The sequence below is a fragment of the Aspergillus novofumigatus genome (assembly GCF_002847465.1).
Source record: "Aspergillus novofumigatus IBT 16806 chromosome Unknown P174scaffold_8, whole genome shotgun sequence".
Lineage (NCBI taxonomy): Eukaryota > Fungi > Ascomycota > Eurotiomycetes > Eurotiales > Aspergillaceae > Aspergillus > Aspergillus novofumigatus.
In genome coordinates, this window is record NW_020194281.1 from 89,783 (window position 1) to 102,718 (window position 12,936).

General features: G+C 49.4%; 7 protein-coding genes across 7 annotated transcripts; 2 read left to right on the forward strand and 5 right to left on the reverse strand.

The window, feature by feature from the left end:
* Positions 1-1,714: 1,714 nt before the first annotated feature.
* On the forward strand, positions 1,715-2,620 carry P174DRAFT_434370 (uncharacterized protein; the record flags this gene model as incomplete). The annotated part of the gene is made up of 3 exons (XM_024825869.1): positions 1,715-2,030; positions 2,142-2,249; positions 2,325-2,620. The coding sequence occupies 3 exons, from the start codon at positions 1,715-1,717 to the stop codon at positions 2,618-2,620; spliced, it is 720 nt and encodes a 239-aa protein (XP_024678530.1).
* A 298-nt stretch (positions 2,621-2,918) lies between these two features.
* Positions 2,919-5,267, reverse strand: P174DRAFT_395335 (transcription factor domain-containing protein; the record flags this gene model as incomplete). Its single annotated transcript, XM_024823679.1, has 5 exons — positions 5,022-5,267; positions 4,862-4,956; positions 4,082-4,715; positions 3,242-4,005; positions 2,919-3,180 (listed from the first exon to the last, which is right to left on the reverse strand). Exons 1-5 carry the CDS (start codon positions 5,118-5,120, stop codon positions 2,919-2,921), a joined length of 1,854 nt encoding a protein of 617 aa, XP_024678531.1. The 5' UTR covers positions 5,121-5,267.
* A 595-nt stretch (positions 5,268-5,862) lies between these two features.
* On the reverse strand, positions 5,863-7,355 carry P174DRAFT_444999 (NmrA/HSCARG family protein). The gene is made up of 5 exons (XM_024828227.1): positions 7,306-7,355; positions 6,764-7,249; positions 6,504-6,693; positions 6,276-6,448; positions 5,863-6,202 (listed from the first exon to the last, which is right to left on the reverse strand). The coding sequence occupies exons 1-5, from the start codon at positions 7,342-7,344 to the stop codon at positions 6,134-6,136; spliced, it is 957 nt and encodes a 318-aa protein (XP_024678532.1). The 5' UTR covers positions 7,345-7,355; the 3' UTR covers positions 5,863-6,133.
* Positions 7,356-7,937: 582 nt separating this feature from the next.
* P174DRAFT_515188 (putative NADP(+)-dependent dehydrogenase) lies at positions 7,938-9,068 on the forward strand (the record flags this gene model as incomplete). Its single annotated transcript, XM_024832144.1, has 5 exons — positions 7,938-7,974; positions 8,030-8,291; positions 8,357-8,563; positions 8,641-8,740; positions 8,799-9,068. 5 exons carry the CDS (start codon positions 7,938-7,940, stop codon positions 8,868-8,870), a joined length of 678 nt encoding a protein of 225 aa, XP_024678533.1. The 3' UTR covers positions 8,871-9,068.
* Positions 9,069-9,281: 213 nt separating this feature from the next.
* P174DRAFT_377576 (uncharacterized protein) lies at positions 9,282-9,482 on the reverse strand (the record flags this gene model as incomplete). The annotated part of the gene is made up of 1 exon (XM_024822760.1): positions 9,282-9,482. One exon carries the CDS (start codon positions 9,480-9,482, stop codon positions 9,282-9,284), a length of 201 nt encoding a protein of 66 aa, XP_024678534.1.
* Positions 9,483-9,506: 24 nt separating this feature from the next.
* On the reverse strand, positions 9,507-9,872 carry P174DRAFT_434374 (uncharacterized protein; the record flags this gene model as incomplete). The annotated part of the gene is made up of 1 exon (XM_024825870.1): positions 9,507-9,872. One exon carries the CDS (start codon positions 9,870-9,872, stop codon positions 9,507-9,509), a length of 366 nt encoding a protein of 121 aa, XP_024678535.1.
* Positions 9,873-10,948: 1,076 nt separating this feature from the next.
* Positions 10,949-11,287, reverse strand: P174DRAFT_336966 (ankyrin repeat domain-containing protein; the record flags this gene model as incomplete). Its single annotated transcript, XM_024821689.1, has 1 exon — positions 10,949-11,287. A coding segment is annotated over one exon (339 nt), but the record flags the coding sequence as incomplete, so codon positions are not given.
* Positions 11,288-12,936: the final 1,649 nt, after the last annotated feature.

Here is a 12,936-nt window from a genome sequence, read left to right on the forward strand (position 1 = left end):
TCACATAATAATATGTAGGTTGTGGTCAACTAACAAGTTAACTAGTTAACTATGTGACATCACGTGATTCTTGTATAAACTGCTGCCTGTCGGAACTCAGAAGCTGGAGCTGGAGCCGTAGCTGTTGCACAAGGAAAGAAAATCTCCGATCATGCCTGCCATGGGGATGAAATACACCCAAGGTCCCCCCCTGGCTATTCAGCACTCCATCTCACCAGCAAAAACCTGCTCTCTGCTGCTATGACACCAAAGCTGACTAGCATATCAAAGGCTCTATGCTCACAACCTCCACCAAATCATCTAAAACAACTGCATACAAAATCTCACCAGGGATGCTTCAACTGCAAGAATCAAAAAATTAAGGTACATGTATTACCAGACAGGCTCTCTCCATTACTAAAACTGAGTATAGCATAACAGTGTCAAGAAACAAAGCTAGCGTGCATGAACTGTATACAAAGGGATCTAGATTATGATTACCTAATCAAAGGAGATACAAGATGGCGACTATTAACAGTAGTCTCAGGGAAGATGAAATGGACATTTGTATGCAGGCGAGGCTAGAAAAGGTGTGGTCTTGATATGTCCAGGCACTGGAAAAGTGGGAGAGATTTAAGAGTACTCTGGCGTGGGTTAGGCAGCAACAGTCAGGTTATAAAAATTGCGGGGGAATTGGCGAATTGTATAAGGACGACTTCTCGAGACGTTTCTACCCCTTGCCCAAAGAGCCATCAAGAACTGCTTTGTAGTTATGCAGGCAATTGTTGATAACTACTGTGTTTCAGAAGATTATCAACCATCACATTTCATTGCTTTTCTTGACCCTTTTGTGACGGAGCTGGAGACTTACTGTCCCTGGGGCATTCATTATTCCTCATTTTTCAGATGTCAATTGCACATGCACCAGCTGCATATGGGAAGGGTGGCAGACGGTGGAAAAGCAGGCAAGGACCCGCCGGCCCCCTCAGAGTTTGACTCATCCCATTCTACTCCGTACACTGTGTCAAATTTCGCAAGAAAACAAGGGGAAAATCAAGAGAGTCTTGGAAGTTCTACCATACGCACAAGTCTGTGTGATTTATTTCGTGAGTTTGCATTGAGAATGCCCTAATCAATGTCCGTGCAGTCGCGATTTCAGACGTGACAAGAACCCTACTTTATTCCAGAGATCTGCGAGGGGGTCTGCAGGTTTATCGATCAGTGAGGGTGCCACGACGCCTCTTCCGTGGCCGTTGACAGCTGAAGCAGAAGTGACATGTCCTCCGGGCTGGTTTGTAAAGCGGGTGGTCGAGACATATCTATCTTGACTTTTCAGGGTTTGACTCTCTCAATTGCGTCCTATCACTGTTCAAACAATCATTCAGGCTTTCTTCGCCTCGCCTTGTCCAAGATCCGCCAGAAAAGTCAGTCTGTCGAAGCCTGTCCTCTCCGGAGTCCCCCACTTACTTGGGTTTTGAATGGTTCGGTGGTTCGGCCGTTCGGCCTTACGAAACCAAAATCGCTATACAGTAGAGACGCGGTCACTCGCCGCTGAGTAATCGGCCGGGGTTGTGTTGATTTGAAAGTTCGCGAGGGAGATATATGAAAAACATTTGGCAGGATATCCTACTGGGTCGGAAAGTATCGGAGGGGTATATATTCTCGAATTTATTCATCGCAAATCTCCTCATATTTTCCTTGGCCGTACTGAACTTGGATATTTTCTGTCAGGGTCATGTCGTTTTTCCGAATTACGAGGTCAGGGGTAGCAACTTTCTGCAAGTTTTCGGCTGCAGCGTCTGCAGCCGGTGCCGGGGGCTGGCAGTTATGGACAATGCATTGCTATTTCGAGCCATTTGGACCCGAAAATGATCCTCTGTTCCAGAGCAGATACTTCAAGCAGCACAACCCGGGGAATCATCCTTCTCTGAATGACACCTGTGTGCGAAAGGTGCCGCTATGCCAGATTCCTCCGGAATTGGTCGATGACGCCCTTAACAGGGGTTCAAAGCTCCTCGAAAGGTTCTGCGCGGGCGTATGGGGCGGTTATGGTGAGTGCTCTCGAGCGTCGCGAACGCTAAATACCTGGGAGTCGCTAGGAATCCGATAGGAACAGTCACAACGGTGTTACTGACTGAAGGCTTTCGATTTTCTATGTACAGGATACGCTATCCAACGGAACATACTGGCTCGACTGGGACGGGATGACTCCAACAAGGACTCGATGCTGTGGGATAAAAAGCAGCTACTGAGCAGTACCTACGAAGAAGGTAGGACACCGGCCAGGGCTTCAGGGTCGATAGAGATTGGTGCCGAGAATGAGGATCACTGACGTCCTGATCTAGGGACGAATGTAACTAATCACTTTGTGGTCGTTGGGAAGACCCCCAGATCCATCGTCCTGTGGGGAGCCCATTCCCCGTCGGAGAACCCAGGAGTCCCTCGGGACATGGAGAACCTCGCCGAAATTACGGTCGATATCGATATAGACCAGGGCGTGGCCGAGTTCAGGCTGAAAAACATCTTCTACAACGGCGTGGAGCGCACATCGAAAGACCTGTTTCCGCCACCGATGGTGTGGTTGCATTTCCAATACTGCAAATTATTGGTCGAGGCGGGGGTGAGCCACTGCAAGGCGTAGGTAGCTGCCGTGCATTGGTGCTATGGTATGCTCCTTACCTTCAAGCCGCCCAGGGGCATCCGTTCTTAATGACGTTGTCTCGAAAAGGTGTGCAACATCACCTCCAGTCTCTGTCAACCGTGTGTCACTATATCGTTTCAATTTGTATTATAATTGTATTATACCTAGGGCAGTATGACATTCCCCTTTCGTCACTCGCCAGAACTTCAGTTGAGCGTTCGAAACTAGTATACCGGACCACGATGGGAAACGAAATAAAGTCGCTGTGTATAGCATTGATTGGTTCCTCGATTTAAGGCTACGGATCCGTCCCAGGGGTGTCATATTGAGACTTGGATATGGCACGTACACAAATGCCCGCGAGCTCTGCGCTAAAGCCGTCGAGATATTTCAGGTGGATGACCTCGCCGAGGGTTAACTTCCGGATCGGGATACTGCGTATCAAACTGGGGACATTCTGCAACAATTCCATGTCAAGATTGGTGTCCGAATCGCGAGGGTTCGAGATGATATTGCAGAAGAGGGTCAAGGCGGCGGTGATGGCGTAAAAGAGGACGACCCTGGTTTGAGAGGCAACCGTCAGTTATGATCAGGCGTCAGCCGAATATTGGGCATCGGCACCCGTACCAAAAGCATTCCGGGCTCACCACAGGTAACACCCTGTGAAGATATAACAGCGTTGAACGGCTCGCAGTAATAGAAATCCTTGTGCTCGAGGCGATGCCGTCGGGTCTCGGTCTCGCAAGATCGGTCCCCAAGGTTTGGCATCTGCTGCTCGCTTGATGGATAACGGTCACACAATGATAGTACCCGAGTCTCAATATTACCGCCAGTGTGTTTAGATTGGCGCTCACTGGCGTTTCCCGGGAAAAGTATAAAGTCGGACGGACCTCCGCGGGGAGCGATAGTCGCCATTGCTCTAGAGTCTCATCGAGGCTTCGGATCCTCGATAACAACTCAGATACGGACTGCTGGACGGAATGAGCGGTATACAAGTTTTGGTGCACTTTTGATTTTAGCAGGGAGAGACGGAGATCCCACGGAAAGAGAGGAACCATATGGTCATCTATCTGGGGCAAGCTTTGTTGGATATTGATATCGTGCAGCCGCGCATAATCGGAGGGGAAAGTAAGTTCGCAATGTGAATCATTGATACACGGTGGTTGACCCGTCCTCAGGCATATGTCCTTGTCGAATGAATAACATAGCCAGAAGAGATCTCGGATGTGGCATCTTAAATCGCTTTTATCGTATGGGAGCAAAGAAGAGGGTGATGCCTTATTGGTGGGCACAGTATGGGCTCCCAGAGTATAAACAAGACGCGTCGCGATGGATAACGTCGCCGCTGCGGACTGGAGATCACCTAGAAAATATTGGAGTTGCACCTGGCCGTTCAATTAGGCGCCCAAAGAAGGCCATTGGTGGGGGTTTCCTCGGAGGTGAGGGAGCACGTGTACGCACCAGCATGATCAATGACTGGAGGCCGTCGACTGTCATCTTCTCAATTACCGGGGTGATAAAGCTTTGCACCGCCAAGGCATAGGACTGACAGTCCATAGCGCCGTGGATGTTGTCATCAAGGCCAAACAGGGATACAAGCGAGAGGAAGGCATACACACACGATTTGGCGCTCGCGGAACCGGGGGAACACACAGCACTGTAAGCGAGGTCCAGTGTTTTCCCGAATAACGACCGGCTAATGACAGGGAATACGAGGCTCTGAGAAGATGAGACATAGATCTGAACATATCTTTCCACGTTGACTCTACTGGGCAGCTCTGGGCGGGGAGGGGGAAACCGCCCGGGGTCCGTATACGAACGCAGCGGTTTCAGCCAATGGAGCTCCAGAGAGAATAGCTTATCAAATTTAATGCTTTCCCCGACCTGAGACTCAATCCATCTCTGACCTTCGTCCGAGAATACATGGTGTCCTCTGAGATAGGTGACGTTGTTCAGGAATGTATTTGCTGGTCTTAATGGCCATGTCGGATCAGGCGTTCGGTGTGATGGGTCTCCCAGTAGATTCTGCGCACGATGCCATATACTAGCGCTCAACCCCCCACTCGCGCTGGGTGCTGGTAAAGCGACGCGGTTCCTGGCCACGCATTAGCCGAGAACGCTCGATCTGATGTGTGATGTTAGACGGCACTTGAAGGACTGAGGGAGGCAACATGATGCAAAAGGAATCAAGGTGTAGAAAGAAATCGGCAAGGCGCATATCATCTCGAGTTGAAGTCATACCCTGTGTCGACTTGTCCCCGGATACGATTGAATGTACAGGCGAGATTATGATGCTTGCACCAATTACACTGCGGGAACTCTGGATCGCACTGGATCTGTCAATCCCGGAGACAGATCGTAAGCTTGGTCCCACGTCGTGTCCAATAACATATGGACATACCTTCTTCCTGAAGCAGGAGTCACATGCTCTCCGTCTCGGTGTTCGAGGTCTCTTCTGTGATAGTGGCGAGCGCCTGTTCTGTGGGCGGTTCCCGGCCATTGCTCACCTAAAAGGAAGAGTCATTACTCGCTTCAGGAACTTGCAGGACTCTGAGTGCAGAACAAGTGCCATGTGGCAATGTGGACAGAGCATTGACTGTGAAGAGATCGCCATCGACCTCCTGGGCCACTTATAACGTATTTCCCGGGCGAGCGGTCCACCCAGGCGAGCGGCCCATCTCTGTATTCCATATAAAATGGCACCCTTCAAGGCTTTGATATCTCAACCATGCTCATATATGCTATTTATGTAAGTAAGGTATTCAGAGTATATATAGTCTAGAGCATATAAATACTCTTTTACAAGGCCTTAAAACACCATTCCTCTCTCTTAATATCTAAAAAGCTAGTATTACCAAAAATACAGGTGTAATTTATGTTACCGAAGTATATACATATACTAGGAGGCTGTGGCTTATAAGTGTGATTCTATATGTCTATAATATTTCTTATACCTAAACTTAGACCCTCTAGATGCTTGGTTGTTGAGATATCAAAGCCTTGAAGGGTGCCATTTTATATGGAATACAGAGATGGGCCGCTCGCCTGGGTGGACCGCTCGCCCGGGAAATACGTTAATCGTTTCCGCTGAATAATCGGAGAGGATCTGGCCTTAAGCCCTCCCAAGAAATTTTAAACGGGCGGGCCCCAACTCTCAATTATGCCAAGACACGGGAATTAAAAATTAAAGAGAAATTGTAAAATATTATTGTGTATAAGATTAAAATTTTCAGATTCGTTTTCCCTTATTTTAGTAATTGTTGAATGGGTCCCAAATTCTTACTTGGCACAGCTGAATGGGTTCCGAATCTTCTCGAGGCCCATTCAGCAAGGCAATTGAAAACCTCTGCACACTTGGCAATCCCTTACCAAGTTTGATACGGAATTTCGGCAATGCACGGATGAGGACGAGTCCATCAATCGGAGCAAGATCGTATTTTATTGTCTACCTTGCTGGTATCTGATGGCCTGTCCTAAGATACGGAAAGAGTCTTGTGTGGCGCGATAGACCGCTTAATGCTGCTCCAACAGCTTATGCTGGCGAATGAACTCAGACCAGGTTTGAAGTGTCAGTACCGGGATCTAGTGCATGTCAGTACATGTCGTGTTTGATCAACGGTTCGTGTTGGGCGGACAGGAGAGAGCGTTGACCCACCTCCTTGGCTTGCACAAATTCGTCCCTTGCGTAGACATTTCCACACTTTTCAAAGATCAGCAACTGCTCGGTGAAGTCCAATGCAATGTCCTCCGACATGCCGTCACGGGACATGAGGAGCTGCTGGAATTCTCTGGCGCTGGAAGGGTGGTAGCGAGTTGGAACATTGTAGTCTAACCATTGCATTAGCACGATGGGCGGAAATGGTATTACTTGGGGTGACCCTACAATTGCCCAATTCAGCTAGCTTCTCGGCCTCGGACAGGGCTTGAGCCCAGAAAGCGATAGTCTTCGTGATGTAGGTTGAACCGGCTTCGACGACCAGATGGACGAGCTTGCCCGTGTCAGCGATAGCCACATTGGGCAGCACCGTGTTCGGGCTGTGAGGGAATTTGAGGGTGTAGATGCCCTCGTCATCCTGAACCGGGACATCCGTGAGCACTCAACAATTCCAAATCAGTCTATATCCGACCCGAAGTATATCTTACCTTGGCGGGCAGATACCGGCCGGGGTTGGTCAGCGTATTTTCAAAGTAATTGGGGAAAAGGATGGTAGTGGTCTTCGCCCACAAGTCGGGTTTCTCGGTCTTGATATACGCGGTAATCAAGCTCTTGCCCTTCCAGTGATGCACATTGAGGAACTGCCCTCCAGACAAGGCGACGGGGTCCGACAAAGCGCTCCAGACAAAGTGTTGGAGGGTGGTTGTCGCCGCGGCAGCATCGGCAATAGCCTTGCCCTGCTCAATCTCGGCCGGGGCGGACCGCTTCTGCCAAAAGTCGGTCAGTGCATAGATAATGTGTGCACCGGCGAAGGCCGCCGTAAGGACTTCTCGGCCGTCCTCCAAGTCGGCACGCTGGACCTCAACGCCGCGGGCAACGAGTTCTCGCGCCGCAGGCTTGGAAGGGTCGCGGGTGATTGCCCGGATATGATAGAGATCGGGATGCTTCAGGAATTCTGCAACCACGGATCCGCCCTGTAGTCACCAAGGTAAGCGACCTGCATAGCCCTGTGCCATGGTGGAAGACCTGCCTGAGAGCCAGTGGCCCCGATCACCAGGACATTCCGCATGGTAAACGTCGTCGTTTGTGCAGTTCAGTGTAAACTTTCGAGGTACCTCGATTGTATTCGGAGCTACTTCAGGATTGACAGCACTGGAAGACATATATATTTCTCGATATGGATGGTTCAGTGAACTACCAGATGAGACTGCCACCGCTGAGTCAGCGGTAGGGTGCAAGTGATCGACGATCGACATTCCCCTGCAAATTTGTTCAAAAAGGCTCTCTCTGAATCCCTCCGATATCCGACGCTCTGGAGAGCGGAATGCCACGGATCACTGATATTTCGTATCCTTTCAGACGACAACCAACGTCTTCGCCGTAGCTGCGCTCCGTTCCGCTTAATCATCGGTGAAGAATAACCATCTGTCATAAGAGGACGGTGAACCCAAGGAACCCACACGGGCACTATCTTTTCTCGGTTCCGATCCGAAGATGCGAGACCCGATAGTAGCCCATCCTGAGTGGAAACTGTATGCAACAACATAAATTCGGAGATTTCAGTCAGGCAAAGTGCGACCACTGTTGCGTGTCCGATTGGCCGCCCGTTATACTGTTTCCAAGTTCTCCAGACAGCACTATTGAGCTGCAGCACACTTCAAGATGAGCCGCGTTATTCTTGTCACCGGAGCTAATCGAGGTGAGAAATAAAATTCTCCTGGTATGGTGTATTCTGAGTTTAATTCAGTCTATAGGCCTTGGGAGAGGCCTCGTGACACATTATCTTGCGCAGCCGGACACCACTGTCATTGGAACTGTTCGGGATGTCTCCTCCGAGAATGCGAAAGATCTTGTCACGCTACCAAAGGGTGGCGGCTCGCGTCTAATCGTCGTGCCGCTTATCGCCGACAGCGCCTCAAACGCTGCAGAGGCCGTATCCGAGATCCAGACGCAGCATCACATCGAGCACATCGACATTGTCATTGCCAATGCGGGAATTTGCACCACTACGGCCGAGTGCTGGAAATGGCCGACTCGGACGTCCTTTCCCATTTTGAGGTGAACACGCTGGGGCTACTTAGATTGTTCAGGGCCGTGGCACCGTTGCTGCAGAAAGCCAGTACTCCCAAGTTCGCTTATATCTCCACGCTCCTGGCGAGCATTCATGAGATTGAACAGATACCCTCGTTGACTGCCGCCTACGGAATGTCAAAAGTGGCTGGAAATTATCTGATCAAGAAGATTGATGCGGAGAATGAGGGCTTGGTCGCTTTGGCAATCGATCCGGGGTAGGTTTGACATTCGCACCACCATACCACAGATATCGGAATGGCTGACACCGGCACCCTTTTCTCTTAATGATTAGGATGGTTCAAACGGATATGGGTAGTCGCGCTGCGCAAGCCCATGGACTGGAGAAGGCTCCGGTGATCGTCCAGGATACCGTTCACGGAATTACAAGTCAGGTATGAGGCAATATGTCAGTTATGACAAATTAAGGACTGCTAGTTAACGCCTTTGTAGATCGAGGCAGCCACAAAGGCAACTACATCCGGTCAATTTGTGAACTATAACGGGGAAAAGGTGCGCTGGTAGATGAGGGTTGAAAATACCAAATGCTTCTTATGCCTGCCTGGGTAGGACCTATAAATTGATTGTTTTACCACATAGCATGTGGCATATTCCTCCTGTTTCTACACGGGAAAGGATGTTGTTTATGTAGAGTTTGGTCTCAGCCTTACTCTTCGAACTTTCTGAATATGATAATTAAGCACGTGAGACAGGAAATCTATGAATCGTCCATATAAATTAGAATTGTGACAGCAGATATCAGTGAATGTATGTGGGAGAGTATGGAGTACATGAAATATATGTATATATATTATACAGCAAGAAGAGAATGCTAGGATAGTTCAACAAAAGGACAACCTGCCCATGACGCATCCTCCCCAAGATACAGCTGATAACTTGCCCAATTGCGCTTTAGTTTGCATAAGCTCTCGGGATTCATACATCAACCTTGAACTCCACAAGATGCTTGGAAAATGGAAAGCTTTCGATACCAACCCTGGTGAACAGCGGCTGGCGATGAGGACACCACTTTTTCAAGTAGCAAACCATATGGTCATGTGCTTCGTCCTGCGCACTGGCCAATCCAACAAAGAATGCGCGTAGCTTCACAACATAATCCCAGCCAGTACGACGCATTCAAAAACTTGTGAAAATTAAGGCTTACAGCCATATAAATGCACTTGCAAAACCTACAAAAAAGGCAAAAGTCATGGTGCAAGATTTGTGCAATGTCTCCGCACTCGATGGCGAGGGTGATGGACTCGCTGACGAAAGATTCGTCCTGGTAGCGGCATAGGTGATATTGACCTGCTTCTCTGTCACGGCGATAAGAGAGGACCCAGTAGTCGGGTCATTCTCTACATCAAACTCAAGTGAAGCAGAGCCTCCAGGTGACGACACGCTCGCGTACTTGACACCCTCACCATCGACCACATATAGCTCAGTAATGTCTTCGCTGTTGCCAGTTTTGAATTGATAGCAACCTCTCATTAACTTACCCAGCCGGAGGGCAATATAGGATGGCATATTAGTGTTAGTGAAGGCGCTTGCATTCCGTAAAGTGTCGTTATATCCAGCTGGGTTGATGGTGGACGGTTGGCTGCCGACCGCGGATGTCGTTTCTGGGGTAGGCCGTTTGCCTAGACCAAGATAACCACATCCTCCTTCAATTTAAATGACAAATTTATCGTCTTCGGAAAGAACACAGCGTTTTGGCGAAATTCCGAATTTGATGGCGCTGTGTGCCGGAGTTCTGACACCAGGGAATGCATTTACAGCTGGCACCATCACCACCTTCATCGGTGAATGTTGAAGACAGTCATTATTAGTGATGGAGCTGGGAGCTCCTGTAAGAGCTAGTCGGGATTACCGTGGCGATATTGAATGTACCTGGTGGATATTCGTCACATTCTGTCCTATTTTCTGGTTCAAGGTACCCGTTGGCTCCTGAGAAACCACCATTTCGTCAGCTAGCGATCCATCTGGCAATGTGTGGATGGGGGAATAATAGACAACTCATACCTCTACAGAATCCGTCACAACCAGCTTTTTTTCTTCGCTGCTCGTAACCTGCATCCTTTGATCACTTCCCTGTCAACTTCTCCGCGACCATGGTCCGCCGGTTGTTTTTGTTGAACATTCCTTTACAAGATTGTTTAAAATTCCAGCTGATAGACTGTAAATTTGTTTGCGAAGATATGCTCCTCTTACCTTTACGCATACTCTCATCAAGTCTAGCACGCCGTCCGCAGAAAAGCAGTGACAATCATAGGTGAGAAGAAGTCATCAAATGCGATGTAGAGAAATTAACCGATGAGTCCTGGCTGCCTAACATAAACTGAAATTAAATATCGCTGTATAGGTTTGATACACTAAGGAGGGCTGAGGTCGTTGTCTTGAATCTGGATGTCGGCACCTCGATCCCGCAGCATCTGGATCACCTCTTTGTTGCCGCGCAATAATGCGGCCTGCTGGACATTGCCAAACATCCCTCCAACGTCGATGTTGGAGCCTCGATCCAGCAGCATCTGGACCATCCTTTGACGGTCGTAATGTACTGCAGCATGGAGTGCATTCCCAAAATATCGATTCCGGGCGTTCACATCGGCACCTCGATCTAGTAGCATCTCGACTACCTTTTGATGGCCTTGTAATGATGCCATCAGGAGTGGACTGCCACTATCTCCTCCGTGAGCATTAACATCAGCACCTCGATCTAGCAACATCTGCACAATCCTTTCTTGGCCTTGTACCGATGCAGCTTGAAGTGCAGTGCCGTAACGGCCTCCTTTGGTATGGATATCAGCACCTTGATCCAGCAGTATCTGCACTACACTAGCATAGCCTTCATATGATGCGGCTTGAAGTGCATTGCCAAAGTCTCCACCGTATTCGGATTCTCCTGCTTGAGCGTTGGCATCGGCACCTCGATCTAGTAGCATCTGGACTATTTTTCGATGGCCTTGTAATGATGCCACCAGGAGTGCATTGCCATACTCTTCTCCGTGGGCGTTGGCATCGCCGCCTCGATTTAGCAGCATCTGCACAATTCTTTCGTGGCCTCTATACGACGCGGCCTGGAGGGCAATGCTATAAAATTCACGTTGGGCGTTGACGTCGACCCCTTGATCGACCAGCTTCTGCACCACCTTCTCGCATATGGGCAGACAGCCTGCCCGCGCAGCAATTGCGAGCAGGTTATGCCCGCTGTCATTTACACGGAAGATATCAATCTCTGCGTGTTCCCACCAGTCCCATACAATAGTAGCTAGCGAGAAACTACACATGGCGATAACGGCGGCATCACCGGGGCAGAGCTCACGGAAAGTAATTTTTGCCTCTTCAGTCATGTAGTGTCTCAAATGGGGGGTGTCGGAAAACTTGTCAAAATCATTGCAAGTTCTTTGATGCCATCTCTGGTATTGCACGCTACTCTTATTTGGCGACCCGAGGAAGGTTTTCAAAAGAGAAGCCAGCTTGGTCGTCTCGATGCCTCTTGCCCCATTGACATGGTGGGCCCAAGAGTGCCGCATGTATATATGGAATGGATGAAGAGTATGGAAGCCGTCATCCGATCGTGCTGTCTTTTCGGGTCCCTCTGTGTTGCCTGGCTTCTCTGACTCGAGCTCCAAATTGACCTCCAGCTTGGCGTCCAGTTCCAAGTTATCATGTTCATACTTCTTGACGAAATAGGACAGGCAAATGCTGGCCGCGTGGTAATGGGCATGGGAAACAGACCAGTCTTTCTTGGTTTCCAAATATTCCCTGACCGAGAGATGCGGAAAACGCCACACCTTGAGCTGAGAATCCAGCGCAAGGAAATTATTACAAAGAGATACCAGACCTTGCTCATCCACTGTGTCATTTAAGGGCAGCAGATCTCCGTCCGGGCTCACACGAATAGCAGCCAGAATCTCGACGGTGCTCATCGGTTCGGATGCGGACATCACCCATCGAAGAGCTCGCTTTGTGATGGTCTGTTCAGACTTCCCCTGGTTTTCAATCTGTCGCCAGACCTCGTCGTATGCCTTCTGAAGATCTTCTGGGAGGTTCTCAAGGCGCTCCCAGACACCTGCACGGGACTGGCACTTCGCAATCTGGTGGATCTGCAAAGCGGCCCACTGGAACATGCCCTGGCAACGCTCTAGCAACCTTCCGATGATGTCGGGCTTCAGGGGTTTAAGAATGGAGCAGTCTTTGTGAGCCTGTCGAGTTCTTCCTGAAGGAATTTCTTAAGGTCATCGAGAGAGTCGTCTGCGCGAATGCAAACGTTGGGCCTGCTTTCTAACTGATATTCGATGTTTGGGTCGGGCCGGCTTGAGATAAAGATCCTCACAACGTGGTTGGATTCCGATAAGAACGACTGCAGTGCCTCTATTAGTTGATACCGTGAGGCCGGATCACACTCGTCCAAGGCATCAATCACTAGCGTGGTTCTCGGGTAGATATTCAAGGAGGCGAGGATTTGTTCCTTGCACTGTTCCGAGCGGAAGTTCGTGCCATTCTCCCGAGCCTTTTTACAAGACCCTTGAAGTTTTGCCTGCATAGCCTCAGGATTACTTGCAGTGGTCGAAAGCTGACGTACAAAGCT